Source organism: Ursus arctos, unplaced genomic scaffold, assembly GCF_023065955.2.
Source record: "Ursus arctos isolate Adak ecotype North America unplaced genomic scaffold, UrsArc2.0 scaffold_16, whole genome shotgun sequence".
Taxonomy (NCBI): Eukaryota; Metazoa; Chordata; class Mammalia; order Carnivora; family Ursidae; genus Ursus; species Ursus arctos.
In genome coordinates, this window is record NW_026622830.1 from 41,684,892 (window position 1) to 41,700,156 (window position 15,265).

General features: G+C 47.1%; 1 protein-coding gene across 2 annotated transcripts in view; it reads right to left on the reverse strand.

Annotated features, from left to right (window-relative positions):
* Positions 1-2,391: 2,391 nt before the first annotated feature.
* Positions 2,392-15,265, reverse strand: part of DZANK1 (double zinc ribbon and ankyrin repeat domains 1) — a 64,248-nt gene continuing 51,374 nt past the window's right edge. For both annotated transcript variants that reach the window (XM_048222288.2, XM_044385665.2), the window contains 7 exons: positions 13,444-13,518; positions 11,377-11,473; positions 10,835-10,932; positions 7,927-8,007; positions 7,053-7,180; positions 4,065-4,139; positions 2,392-3,630 (listed from right to left, as the gene is read on the reverse strand). In XM_048222288.2, the coding sequence (XP_048078245.1) occupies positions 3,507-3,630; positions 4,065-4,139; positions 7,053-7,180; positions 7,927-8,007; positions 10,835-10,932; positions 11,377-11,473; positions 13,444-13,518 (678 nt within the window). In that variant the 3' untranslated portion in view covers positions 2,392-3,506. The remainder of the gene's footprint in view (positions 3,631-4,064; positions 4,140-7,052; positions 7,181-7,926; positions 8,008-10,834; positions 10,933-11,376; positions 11,474-13,443; positions 13,519-15,265) is intronic.

Here is a 15,265-nt window from a genome sequence, read left to right on the forward strand (position 1 = left end):
AGTGGAATTCAGTAAGAATGTGTTCTATTTATCCCAGCAATGAAGGCTTGATTTAAAAACAGACACTATCACTGTAACTCACTCATGGGGAAAAATTTAATGGATGCTGAAAATCATTAACATACAGTTTTCATCCCATCAGCATTCGTAGTCAGTTAGGAATCAGTGCGAACTAAATTTGGCTCCTAGAAAACTTACATACGTGGCCAGCATTAGATTTCTTTTCGATACTGCTGCTCTAGACCTGAGAAAATATCTTATTCTAGAGGATATAATTCATTTCTCCAAATAGATAAGAAAAATATAAGGTACTCAATCGGCCAATAAACACGTGGGGATTCATTCACCTGGATGGTCAGTAGGTGGGGAGGGGTGATGGCGAACTCCAAGCCACAGGAACCTTGTGGGGATGTGGAATGAAGCCACGAAGGGAGGGTGCTCTTCTAAGAGTTGCTGCTGAGCCTCAGGAGGAGTCTGCGGTGAATCCAGAGTCAGGGAGGTCGCCGTGGCCTGAGCCACCAACCACCAAGTGCTCAGCTAACTGGCACTCCATGTGGGGCTCAGGCCGCAGCACCCAGCACCCTGAGCATCGATCGACCACTGGACCTGAGCTGAGCCTGCAGGGTGGGGGCTCTGAGGTTAGTGTCACTGCTGCCCTCCCTGGCATCCGGGGGCTGGCTGGCTGAGGGGGGGGCAGCTCCCACCAGACCTCCTCCTTCCAGCAGCCAGGGTTGGGGACCCAGGCCGTGCCTTCCGTGATACACACAGAGGGCATCCTCTGCATGCCCATCAGGGGATATGGAATGAGGGCAGCAGACAGGGCAGCACACGGCCTCCAGTCATCAGCAACTTCAGGGTCTGGCTCAGAGAGCTGCAGGCCTGAAGTCACAGCTGTCCTGGGGCCGTGGTCGCCCGGTGACCGAGCGACAGCTTCCGGGCAGCGCGGGATGATGGGCAATCCTCCTCTCTGGCACCCTGCCCCAGGGCTGGCTGTGGCTCTGTGGGGGCTGCGTCTGGTTGACATCTCCTGCCGTACCACCCTCTTCTTCCTTCTGCAAGGACTGATCCCCCATAAAAACGTGTCCTCTTCTATCTCCCATCCCAGCTGTCTCAGTCTGCTTCTGGAGAGCCCAGCCTGGGGTGCCTGGAACAAGCTCCGTGCTGAAGGGGGCGGCGTCTCCCGCGGGTCCCCTGTGACCATGCAGAGGGAGGAGGGAGACTGGGCTGGCAGCTTCCAGTTGGTCCTTGCTCATTCCACCCAGCACCCACCTTTCCTTCCCCACCGCGGCCCTGCTGAGCTTCCGCAGCTCCTGGTCCACGACCAGCCTCACTCACTCACTCACTCACTCACTCACTCACTCACTCCCACGACTGTGTGCAGCCCAGCTCCTTTCATTACCCCTTACTCATTATCACTATGTGGTTCTGCTCCCATTTCAAGTCCTGATACGGGGTCCGGGGGAAAGGAAAAATAAAACTTCACGAAGGACAAGACATAACATGAATTTTAAAATCAGAACGACCTTGCCTGAAACATGCATTTAATTTTACTTTTCCTGAAAACATGTACCTTGATGTTTATATAATGCTTTACATAACCCTATAGGATTTCACCAGAGAGTTCCTGGATCTGTACCCATGTTCTTGCATCTTGAGCCACCTCTTCACTGTGTAAATGAGGTGTGATGGAAACCAAAGGTGATCTGTGCTGGCCATGTGCGGAAGGCAAGAGCCCCGGCAGATGTCAGCTGTATGCTTTGCCTCTTGGGTACAAGGGCAGGTACAAGGGTCCCTCCCCCGCGAAATGGGAAACCCCACGAACAGTGGAGATGTGCTTCCTGCACTCAGGGTATGAAAGTTACCCCTGAGAGCTCCAGGAGGAGAGTTTCTGGAACCCATGGGTCCATGGGGCCTCCCCTGTTCCCTGAGCTCTGGGCGAAATGGTCTTGAACTCCATACCCTCCTTCCTGAGTGTCAAATCCAGAGCCTGTAGGGTGTGAGCTGCAGCTCTGGGGCCCTCACCCACCTTCCTAGCGTGAGGGCCGCAGCTTCACTTCCACCTTTGGAATCTGGAACCTTGTGCAGTCACTCCTGAGGCCAAGCCTGCACCGAACCATAAAGGCAGAGAAGTCTGGGAGAGGTCGTATTGTACCGGCCGAGCTGACACAGTGCAAACCGCCCCCGACACCAAACCACCCGATCACACTCTGCGGGTCTCTCAGGACACTGGTTACCTTGTAGCAGCCCCCCAACACGCATGGCCAAGTGTGACAGGGGCCGGCCAGTGCCACCCAACCCCACGTGGGGGCTTCGCTTCCAGCAACTCTGCACCTGTCTCCCTGCAGACAGTCACCCACTTGGCAAAGGCAGTGCAGGTAGCGATGACAGCAGTCACTCAACAAAGTCTGTAATTTATTGTGCTGAATTAATCATTCTGAATTAATAAATATTCTATCAACACACTTGAACAAACTATTTAGGGACTCCACGATTGCAGCATTATCACCCGAGGACTGAAATAACAATCTGAAAAAAGACATAAGTCAAAATTACACATTCCTGCAGATGGCTGATTCAGGCTTGTTTGTCAACCAAAGAACAAACCATAACAATAGGAATATTGACGAGCTCAACATCAGAAACAACATTTTTAAAATAAACTTAATCTTTATGTACTAACTTGGAACCACCTACGAGATATATTAAGGAAAAGAACAAGATGCGACACATCGGAAGAGTGTGTGGTTTGCTAGTACTTGTCTTAAAGAGGGCAAAGAATATATCTGTTACCTATATTTGCATTTTATGTGTACCCTCTATGTACAGATGCATATATTATATACATGTGCTTATATAATCCTATACTATTTCTGGAAGACACAGATGACACTGGTACCATTGGTGCCTCTGAGGAAGGGATGTGGGTGGCTGTGGGACAGGAATGGCAGAGTTTTTACTACATAACACTCCATACTTTTGAGCTTTGAACCATGTGCAATTATTATCTACTGAAAAATAAATTTATTTAAAAAAATTTTTAAAGATTTATTTATTTGATAGAGAGAGACAGAGAGCACACGCTCACACCTCGCAGGGTGACGGGCAGAGGAGAGGGAGAGAGAATCTTTTGAGCTGACTCTGTGCTAAGCGTGGAGCCCGACGCGGGGCTCAATCTCAGGAACCTGAGATCACAACCTGAGCCCAAACCAAGAGTTGGCCACTTAACCAACTGCGCCACCTAGGCATGCCCTGAAACATAAATTTAAAAAAAAAATCTAAAATAAGCAGCAACAAACTCTTAAAAAAACATACGTTAAGTTTGTCACCATCCACAGCATACTGGGGAATGTCCACATGGTGGCTTACAGTGTTATATTTAAAAAAAAAGTCTTATGAGTACCTCTCAACCTCAATTCTCAAACCACAGATACACATCTCAGAAAGAAACAAAGAAGAGCCAGAACTGGATGGTTTCTTGCAATTAGTTCCTGTGCAGGCCGTTGGGTCTAAGAGTCATCCAGGCCGAGCTTAGCAGCAAAGAGCGAGGTGATGACATCATCCCCAGTTTGCAGAGCCAGGTCATATGGTGTCTGGCCATTCACGTTCTTCTTTTGGATGCTTGCGTTGCATCTGCCAAGGGAACGGGCATGAATAGAAGGACTCAGACACCTGAACCTGAGGGCCTGGCTCTTCTCTGACACAGAGGCCAGTCTGGGAGTCCCTGGCCCCACCTTCCAAAACCTGTCCCCAAGAGGCCACTATGATGCCCCACTCTCAAGGGTGGCTCTACCTTGAGACCTTTTGAGGGGCTCTGTGATTTCAACACATTCGATTGCCAATCCTACCCATTGGCTCCCATTGCATCGAAGTCCTACAACCAAGTATGTTTGGGGGGGTACAACATTTTCATTGTACTTTTAAGAGCCCCCAGTGCTGGGGACCCATGGTGGGATGGTGGCCCCCACTCACAGGGTTAACTGTTCAGGAACTAGGGCTTTCTGACATCATCACAGGTCAGCAGGGGTCTCCCCCTCAGAAGTCTCCCCCCTAGGCCGGGAACATACCGTAGTAAAGCAGAGACACACTCCCTTCCTGCCAGGCCAAGCAGAGTTGCTTCATGAAGAGCTGTATTTCGGAGTCTGTTGAGGGGGAGAAAACCATCCTGCTAAAGCAGCTGTAATGCAGCATGCTGTGGGCACGCGGACAAAGTCACACCAATGACACCAACCCTTCCTTATCTTCCGTCTTTCCTTTCTCCCTGATAGCACAACTGTTGGTTACTTTACCGTCACGTTCCTTGGGTCTTTCCGAGGCATCTACCATTGGAACTTCCATGTATTCGCAGGGTTGCCACATCTCCTGAGTAGATGCATGATCTTGCTCGTAACTCCCTCTAAACTGAGAGCAGAGCGCGCATTCTAGTTACTGGGTGGGGAGGGGGCGCCATGGCTGGATTTTCTGTGTAACCACAGTTCGGTTTTGGGAAGTAATGAATTGTGACTGCCGACTCTGACTTTGTACACTACTCCTCGAACAACGTGACTCCAACATGGCAAGAACGCTGGAAGGGACACCTTCTTCTGCTTCACAGCAGGGGTGACACCTGTGAATCTGGTCCTCTGAGTCGCTTGGGGTTATATCACCAGACCTTCTAGAACGTGTCTTGTACAGCAGGTACACCGTGGTGTTCTAGGAGTTTGTGTTTTAAAGAAACTCTACTATGAATACACAAGCTACTCAAATGGTTTATTCAAATCTAAGTATCATGGTGGATGAAGGTACATTCTCTCTTTGTAAATCATGAATTACCTAATAAAATAAATCTCCACAGTTGCACCTCTAAGAAGCAGACTGATGGTTACACCCGTCCGTCCCGGCTACTGGGGTAGAACTCAGAGACAAAACATTTGAAATTGCCAGTGAAGGGGGGCAGCCATTGTCCAAAAGCAAACAGCATTTCTCCTCGCCCGTCTCCTATACAGACCTTGAATCTGTGTTCCTGGAATCTGCCGGGAAGAGGAATGAGCTTTGGGGGAGGAAGTGTACCTCGCCTTAGCCATCCCTTTGGGTTGAATATGAGTGTATTCTGAGAGCAAAGAGACAAACACTGGAAACAGAAACACTAGGGAGGGGCTTTCTGCTACCTGCCAAGCCACTGGACAGGAGTTGAGGGGGAGAAAACCATCCTAGGCTGCTTCTCTCTGCTAGTCAAACAAGCTGGGGTGGGAGGGGAGAGTTTTTTAATGCTTGTTTGCTAAGGAACAATTCACTGAACCTCTTTTATAGAAAAGCCAGATCTCTGGATGGCTTGTGCCTGAAGAGCAGTAGGGTGGATGGAGCCTTGAGGTCATGTTCCTGGATCTACAGAGGTCCAGCCAGGGGGTAGAGGCCAGGCTGACCCAGGTCTAAACGCTTCAAACTAACAAATATAAAGCCGACTTAGCAGAGCTGGCTCTCGGTGGAAAAATTGGCTTTCTTCTATTGGCATAAACTAAAGCGGAAGAAGAAATCTCTGTCCTCTATTCTGAGGGAGGGCTTCTGGTCTAGCTTTCTTCCCTCCCCTCCACGAGAGCCAGATTCTGCGAACCATGCTAATGCCGTGGGAGTGATAACGGGCTATTACACACCAAACAGACGGTACAACCGTATAGTTAGACTTAGTAGAGATCACGTGTGGGTAAAAGTCAATTTATAGAATGGTAATGAAGTCAGGATGGAAACTGAGGAACACCAAGGAAAAACAGGTAATCTGTTCCATGTCCAGAGTAGCTTCTTCCTCTCAGCTGGCCTTCTCATAAGGCTAGGACACATCATACATAAACATCAATTCAAAATCTGTTCAAGAGATTTTTGTATCAACCACACACATTATATGTCCGTGCTCCAAGAAAAGCTTGTCTGAATTGTACAAATATAAAGTATACCTTAATGCCAAACAAGTTGGCATTATTTTTATGAATAATGATAACCCAAGTGTGGGATAAATGAAGAAGCTGACAGAGTATGAAGAATGTGAACCCTAGGAAAAGGTGAGCAAGTAAATTCCAGCCACCCAAATACGTACAGCAAATGTGCCAAACGTTCTGCTCTAAAATAAAGCTAAAAAAAGGGGTTGCATCTCGCTGTCCTATTGGGCAGAAACATAAAAGCGCACATAGAAAAATTAACCAGCATATATTTTGAATAAAAACACTAGAGGAAATGTTGAGACAAAGGAAAACAGAAGCAAAGCTATCTAACTTTGGCTCTGTGTGCTGGCTTGACATACTCAGCAGCATGATTCCCTGGCGGGCCTCGATCTGGTCTCAGTAGTAGGTCAGGGGGCAGCAGGGTCAGATGGCTGCAGAACCCCTAGAGAACTCCCAGTCTGGCAACGTGGTTGGCAGGATATTAGCGGTTAACATGTGGTACCCGTTCTCAAGGAACTGTCCACCCACGTCTCCAAAGCAATTTGAGAGGACAACAGAATCCCAAGGCTGGGAGAGGTCAAGAGGTAGGACAGGCCCGAGACTAGGGAAGGGACAGAAGCATCCAACAGGACTTGGTATCTGTCTGTCCTGCTGCCCGGCTGGGGAAACCAAGGCACCAGATCACGTAGTGAACTCAGATGTGCAGTGTCACCCCCAGTGTGTCAACATCCAGAGTCAACTGGATAAGGTTTTCTTTGTGCAGTAACTTCATGGGTACGTTTCCATTGGGACTACGCCGGGCCCACTCTTCTCCTAGCGATCTCAACAGTTCAGATCACGATGAAAGTAATGTTGCTGAACATCCTAAGGCCAAAGGATTTGCTGGCCCCACCTCAGTGTAAACTCGCTTGCTAACAAAATTTATCATCATTTATAAAAGCTACAAAAAGTTTTTGTTTCGCCCAGATTTGAAAAATAGTGGCAGTTACGTCTCTTATTAAGGCCCAAATGGGTTAAGATGGTTCCCGAGTGGTTCCAAGCAAACAGGGCGTGCGTGTGCAGGGACGCTGCTAGAGCAGGGCCCCGAGGCAGCAGCTGGCCACCCCACGGGCCAGGACTCTCCTTCGACTGCGTCTTACTTACGGGCCCCAGTGCTGCTCCGTGTCGGCTCCTCTCTGCACGAGAACCGGAATCGCTTCGTGGTGCTTGTTCACAACAGCTGTGGTTATCACGGGTTGCCCTTCACTGTCCCTGCAGTTGGGATCTGCTCCCTGCAGCATAAGGAAAAGGACAAACTTGCCACAAAACCCTGCTCTCAGCTGCCATCCTACGAAGTATAATAGACATGCCTGGTAGAACTAAACTGCTTTTTTATTTATTTATTTGTTTATTTATTTATTTATTTTTAAAGATTTTATTTATTTATCTGAGAGAGAGAGAAACAGCCAGCAAGAGGGGGAACACAAGCAGGGGGAATGGGAGAGGAAGAAGCAGGCTCCCAGTGGAGGAGCCTGATGTGGGGTTCGATCCCAGGACTCTGGGATCACGCCCTGAGCCGAAGGCAGACGCTTAACGACTGAGCCACTCAGATGCCCCGGAACTAAACTGCTTTAAATTAAAAGAGAAGAGAATCAGGACACCCAAGATCTAACCAATAACAGAGCTGCAGGTCACTTGGGTGATAAAACTTCTGCTCCCCCCATCAGGAGGGGCAGGCACCCCGAGCCTCGCTTCTTTAGGAAACATGAAGGTTACATGGGGTCATAGACCAGGGATTCTGTCCACCTTCATGCACATTATTTGGGCTCATATGACTTTTCTCTTTTCTTTGTTATAAAACTAGCAACCAGGAACAACCTATGGAAAGTTCTTGACTGGCCATTTAGTCCACTTCCAGGCAGTTTTAAATGCAATGGCACTGTGGTTATCACAATACTGAACAAGACTTCCATCTGAAAGAGACAGGTGAAAGGCAAGGCTGAAATCCTCAGAGACTTGTTCTTTGAGTTGGACTTACCTCTTCGAGCAGCTGTTCAATCACAGAGACTCTCCCTTCCCCTGTCGGTCCGACTTCCTTCAGCAGGAGCCTGTTTTCAGGCTGCAGGGTTACCCAACAAGGTCATTTCCACCGCCGCGAAATAGCACTATCCCCCTTGCCCCGACCCAACCCACCAGGCAAACACTTCCTCTCCAAGGTTAAGTTCTGAGCCCCAGGGACAGGTGAATGTGAGCGTGTGTGTGCGTGTGTGTGTGTGGTCTTCGCCACCAGCAGCACAAATAAACCTAGCTAAGGTAAATCTTGCTGGTCTCTGAAACCTTGTCTCAGGGAAGGATGCCACACTGACATCGTTTTATATTTATTAAGGACAGGGGTGCAATGAGAAACCTCACCACCCCAGAGACCCCACACTAGTCTTATTACAAAGGAAATAAATATTCCTAGGAAAAGCAACCAGGTGAATCCTAAAATTTCCTCTGCATGCTTTGTAAAGTGTTCAGAATCAGCCTAAGTATGACTGTTCAGAAAACGTGCTCACCTGAGGTGTGAGTGAACCGACCAAGTTGACTCTTGTTTGGGGGGAAAAAGCTCTCACCTATCAGCACACATCTGAAGAATTTATTATATGCTCTATTTTCAAAATGTGAGGAAATTCCCCTTTATATACATTCTCTCTTTATATACAAAGGATTGCCAGTGCTGGTTGCTACAAAGCTGAAGAGGCTGTCTACAAGGCCGGAGACATTACTTTCAGTATGTCTCCACCACTGAATCTGAGAGTCACTTGGGGTGGTCCTGGGACTCCAAAGTAGAAATAATATATCTGCAAAGTAGAAATAATGTATCTACCCTCTTCCGGCTCTCTGGGGAGCCTTTGGGATGAGGACATGGCTCAAGGCCTGTGAGCCTTGTGGAAGATGATCCTGGGTTCAGGTTGTGTCTCTTCCGCCCCCTATTCTAGGGTGATTAGCTTGGAACAAGGTACTCTAATAAGTGAACCCCCAGGGAGTCTTGGGAGGCACCCTTGTTCTTACTGAATTCTACTCCTTACAGAAACCTATACTGGAAAGTACTAGAATGTCACCCTCATGAGGTCTGAGACCTTTACAGCTTTTGTTCATGATTTATTTTCACTGCTGAGAACTGTGCCTGGTATATGTGTGCTCCAAATAACCAATGAATGAGTGAACCACTGCAATGCTGTTATTATTTGTCTGATACTTATCCCCTAAATACAAATGAGAAAATAAAGGCACATAGCAATGGGGGGATTCGGGTCACATATGGAATAAGTGGGTGGAGTCTCCAAAACTAAGTTTATGGAACTCTATATTTCTCTTCTACTCATTGACGATATTTTAAACGGAGAGAAGGCCAAGAGTGCAAGGAATTATACACAATACAGGTTAATGTAATTCTAAGGTCTTCTTCCTAAATGTATTGGTGTTTATGAGACGTAAAGCACGTGGTACGAAAACACAAGATGAAGCAAGAAGCCACCCCCTTCGGAGAAATCATGATACAAGCTGGACGCTGGTATACACATTCCTGAGGGTGCCCTGATGGCTTGGCTTCATGGAAGGTGGAGGGAAGAACCCACATGTGCCCATTTCCATCTCGGGGGAGACCCAGGCTTTGGGCTTGTTGCTAAGCTCATCTCTCCTCCCTACTGCAGCCAAAGAGGACCGACTGAAAGTAAGGTGATAGGGCTGAATGAGGGCACCCACTGTCTCCTTCTCCAAAGCTCCAGTTAAAAATGTTCACGGTCTGTATTTTTGAAAAACATAACCCTCACAGCTGTGGGAAACTCTAGAAGGGTGCCATCAGTGGATCAGGAATTGTGAGGAATTCCAAAGATTGGAAGTAGCTGGAATTTGGCTGAGAGGGAAAACAAAGCAAAGAAAAACTGGCTGAAGATGCCAGAGATAGGAGTCTGTTCCCTCCAGGGAGCCCTGCAGAAGTTGAGTTAATCAACAAGGAGGCCAGGTGTTGGGTGCAGGCTGGATTCATAAGCATTCTATGAAAGGGCTTTGTTGTGAGTGGCTGAAATGAGTGGTATCCTCCTCTCTTTCCTGTGTTCTCTGCTTAAAGCCTGGGGGTAACTCTTTTCCAGAGAGTTCATGATTTGCCTAACAAAGTCTTCTATTGGGAGCATTGGGCCCAAGAAGGGCAGAGCCCAGATCTCTGGGACAGACACAGGGAAAGAGAGTAAGGAAGGAAAGACAGCTCAATCCAGGAATGAAATACACTAGAGCCCTTCACGCACCATCCTCACCTCCAGAGGAAAGGCAAACTCAGGGGACCCCAAGGCTTTCTCCAGGGAGGCCTGTCCCACAGCATGTCCACCCACCCCCCCAGAGACCCGAGGCCCCCACACCCACGGCAGGCACCGGCGTTACTCAAACCAGCCCTTCACTTGTCAACGTGACCTGGCAACCAAGGATCATTACATATTTGAGACCAACCAAAAACAAGACAGAGAAAGATGGACAGACAGAACTGAGCCCAGAGGAAACAGAGATGATTCCAGAAACTAGTAAGAACTTTAAAATAATTCTAATTAATAATCTTGACATATTTTAAAGGAGTCCATAAAATAAAAATACACTTATAAAAAAGGAACAGAAAATGAAAAAGTATTCTTCCATTTAAAAAATCTCAGAGTAGGGCCACGTGGCTGGCTCAGTCAGTACAGCATGTGGCTCTTGATCTCAGGGTTGTGAGTTCAAGTCCCATGATGGGTATGGCACCTACTTTAAAAAATAAATAGAATGGCATGGCATGACATGGCATGGAATAAAATAAAATAAAATAAAATAAAATAAAATAAAATAAAATAAAATGAAGTAAAATAAAATATCTCAAAGTAAAACATTCAACAGACAGGCCTAAGAAGACAGCTGGAAGGACAAATGAGTACACATACTGTGAGCTGCTCCTTTTCTTGAAATTTTTTGGTCTTGAAATTCTTTGTCCTCTTGATTTTTTCCGTGGTGTCCGAGGTGCTCTGGCTGTAGTCACTCACTGAAATGAGGGAGTCAAGGACTTAAACGATGCCCCCCTGCCACTCCCCACATATAAAGAGCTATCCTACTATCATGTCCCTCAAGAGGTCAGAAGAATAAAATTTTTATAGAAATGTCCATTTTATTGAACCTCGCAAGAACAACTCCTGGAGCCACTCATCTCAGTCCAGGACCAGAGGATGAGTGGGAAAGAGGGGAAGAAAAGGGGAATACAGTTTTTTAAGCCCAAAAGAACACCCCCCCCCAACTTATCTCTCCAAGCCCTGTGAAAATTTCGAAAACCTCACCCCTAACCTGAGATAGCCCAGAAGAATGAAATGGCCGGAACATTAGAGGAAGATGTGTGGTCGGGCTGGCAGAGTTTAAGCAATTCCCTGCCGTCCTTGCCGAGTCAGGGTGTTGCTGGTCAATTGTTTGAAAATCACCGTAAGGTACAACTCACCCAAGCTGGACCTGCTGCCAAATGGCCCATCACCACCCTCAGTGACACTGCTCAGAAAGTGGTTGCTGAAATCCACCGCCTTGCTGAGGTAAAGGTTCTGGGCAACAGAAAAAAACAGGCACTGTGACTGATGAGGCTGCTGTGTCCCCACAGAAGGGGTGCTCTCCCTGCTAACCTGTTCCTCTCTTCATTAGTGACCACTCTACTCGTATAGTCAAGCCGGAAGCTGGACATCCCCTCACTGTGATGTTCTGTCTGTTCTGCCTCTTAAATGGCTCCTCAGCCTGGCCGCTCCTTTCTGTCATTATAGCCACAGCCCGCTCTTCATACACCAGGATCCCTGTAAGGGATTCCCAACTGGTTCCTGCCAGCCCACCTTCCACGTGGCTGCTCCAGTCACCCACCTACAATTTCTAAGTAATGGTGTTCTTCCCCTGCTTCAAATCACTCCATGTCTTGGAATTAGGGTGGCAAGATGGGGAAGCTCAGGCTACAGAGTTTGAATCCTGGCTCTATCACTTATTAGCTTAGGGGCCTTGGAAGAAGGTGGCTAAATTTCTCTGTACCTCAGTTTCTTCACCTGTAAAGTGGAAATATCATGGCCTAACTCAAAAGGATGTTGCGAAAGTAAAACAGGTAAAATGGAGGTCTATAGCATTAGGACTGATGATGTACAGTCCAGACCTGGAATTCTGTATCCACCTGGACGGATTCCACAGTGTGGCATCCTGCCCCACCTTCACGTGGCTGCCTTTCCTGCCACAGGGAACCACCTGCTACTGCCTGAACACTAGAACATATCGAACCAGGGGATAATTACTCCACTTCTACCTGATAGCATGTTGTAGATGCTCTTGGCGCCCACCCGGTTCCCCCAACTGATTAGCATATCCCTCCCAGCTGCTGGGTGTTAACCTCACATCTGGCCAACTGCCTCCACAGATGGCTGCTGCCTTGATCTAGAGGTTATGTCCCTCCTTTTCTTACCTCACCTGGGGCAACTTCGTGGTCTGAGCCATACTTCACAGCTCCTCATGGATCAGGCTGAAGCTAGACTTTATGTACGACCACTCAGCCCCTTCCCCTGCCTTGTCTCATGTCCCTCACTCCCCTTCTCCTCAAGTACCTCCCTGACCCAAGCTGTGCTGTAGCCACACAACTGAAAACATGGCATTTAGTGCTTTACTTGACTTCAAAACACTTCTGTGTGTGTCAGTGGACTGCATTTTCCCAGCCTCTTAGTTAGGCAGAGCCCATGAGTCTGTCCTAATTTTGAAAGACACCACTAGCCCCCTGCCGGGCACATGGCCAGGGCCTGATAAATGTTAGTCCCCATGCCTTTTCTTGCCTTCTTTACCCTTCTTCTCAATCCATTCGTTATTCTTTTGTATATTCTGACTTCTTGTCCAATGAAACTGCTGGTATGAATCAATTAATGTTTGCACTGTAGCAAAGTTCCAGTCACCACAGAAGAGGGCAGATCGAGGGAGGCAGAGCCACAATGTTTGGTTTATTTCTTATAGGCAAATAGGTGAAAGTACATACAGGCAAACATTTTTGTCAGTCTTTCACCTATACTCAGACTTCGGTATAAATAAGCCTGAGAAGCACAGGACTGTCAGGGTAGATAAAAATTCCTGGGGTTGTGTTTTTTTTCTTTTTTTTAAAAGATTTTATTTATTTATTTGACACAGAGAGACACAGCCAGCGAGAGATGGAACACAAGCAGGGGGAGTGGGAGAGGAAGAAGCAGGCTCCCAGCTGAGGAGCCTGATGTGGGGTTCGATCCCAGGACTCTGGGATCAAGCCCTGAGCCAAAGGCAGACGCCCAACAACTGAGCCACCCAGGTGCCCCCCAAAAATTCCTGTTCTTACTACATCTTTATGTGCCTGAAACCTGGCTTCTCTGAGGTTTAGTGTAGTTATTTACCTACTTCTATGAAATTACTGGCTTTTAGTCAAGTTTTATAACATTTGGATTACAAATAAGCACTTCAATAGAGTGTAAGCTACAATTTACTAGTTCAGTTGATTTTCAAATGAACAGCTTCTAAAGGTTTTACTCACCTTGTTTGATACTTGCATATAATTCAGCCGGATGCTAACTTCATAGCCATCTTCATGGACAGTTGCGGAGATAAGCTTTTAAAAAAGCATTAGAGAGAATTCACAACCACACACATGGGATTTAATGTCCTAAGCAACAGCCAAGAAATCCTGAGATGTTAAACTGTAAATGTAATCAAATATTTAATGAACTGAAAAGAAGACAAGAAAAGAGAAACAAAGGAACAAAAGCTAAGTGAAATAGAGTATAAGTAGCAAAATAGCAGACACAAATCCAGCCATACCTACAATTCCATTAACTGTAAATGAACAAAATTAATGTTCCCATCAAAGAGCAGAGACTGTCAGACTGGATAAGAAAGCAAGACCCAAATTTATATTCTCTAAAGAGACACACTTTAAATTTAATCAAGCCACCTGGCTGGATGTCATCACCTGGGTGTCCTGAGGGGCCAGGCCTTAGTAATAAAGGACCAAGTATCATAGTTGAGCAGCTTTCTCTGTAAGTAGCCAGAGGAATTTTGATCAAACATGGGTCAGCAAATGCTTTAAGGATCAGATAGTAAATATTTTAGGGTTTGTGGGCTATCTGGCCATTGCCGTTGTAGCACAAAAGCAGTTATGGACAATAAGTAAATGAATGAGTATAGCCGTGATCCAATAAAACTTGATTTACAAAATGGGGTGGCAGGCCTGAATTTGCCCCACACACCATAGTTTACAGACCCTGGATTAGGCCAAAGAGCGAATAAATCATCAAAATAGATTGTCAAAGGAAACGGAGCAATACTTCACAATGAAATAGCCTCAATGTTGGCCTATTTGGTGGTAGAGGATCAAACAGGCTGATTTTCAAAGGTTCCTTCTAGTGACATACAAACAGAAGAAGAGGTCTTCCCACAGAGCTCTTTATAATGATGGTGTAATGCTAGAGAAAGCATGGGGCTCAGGGTCTGACAGACCTGCTTCAAATCCTGAATCCCCTGAGACCCATCAGTGCAGTCATGGGCAAGTCACCAAACTTCTCTGAGCCACTTTTCCTAGGTGTCAAATAAGGCTTGTTCGGATTATCCACTGCAGTGTTAAAAACAAACAACAACAATAAAAAAAACACCTCCCCAAACTTCGTGGACTAAACAACAACCATTTTATAAAGTTCATGGCTTCCAACAAGGCACAGCAGGGATAGACTGTCTTTGCTCCACACCTCTGACACTTCAGCCGGGAAAACTCAAATGGCTAGAGGTGGCTGCACATTTGGAGCCTGGAACGACCTGGACTCTTAGCACTCGTCTGCCTGGCTCCTGAGCCAGGATGACTCGAGGACTGGGTTCGGCTACGGCTGCAGAGGGGTGCATCTACATGTGGTCACTCTACAGGGCTTGGGCTTCTCATGGCAGGGTGGCTGGAATCCAAGGAGTGTTGGAGCGGAGCATGCCCAGTAAGAGAGGAAGCAGTACGGCCTCATAGGACCACAGCTTGGGAGTCCCATAGTATCACTGCCACCACACTCTGTGAGCCCAACTGCCACAAGCCCGCCCACATTCGAGGTGAGAAGACAGTGACTCCACTCTTTGAAGACTACCAATGAATTTGTGGCCATTAAAAAAAACCAGCAACACTGCTGCAAAGGTAATCTTCCCACCTTGTAGGTTTGTTATGGGCACTAGAGATTGAGGAACACAACGCACACAGTGAGTGCATCGGGAAGTGGCAGCTCTTGGGATTACCATTGCTGCTAATACAGACTGGATTTAAGTGCACACTTTGGTGAGATTAAACTCTTCTGGGTTTTGTTTAGCTCTGAGCACCAGAGTCTCCA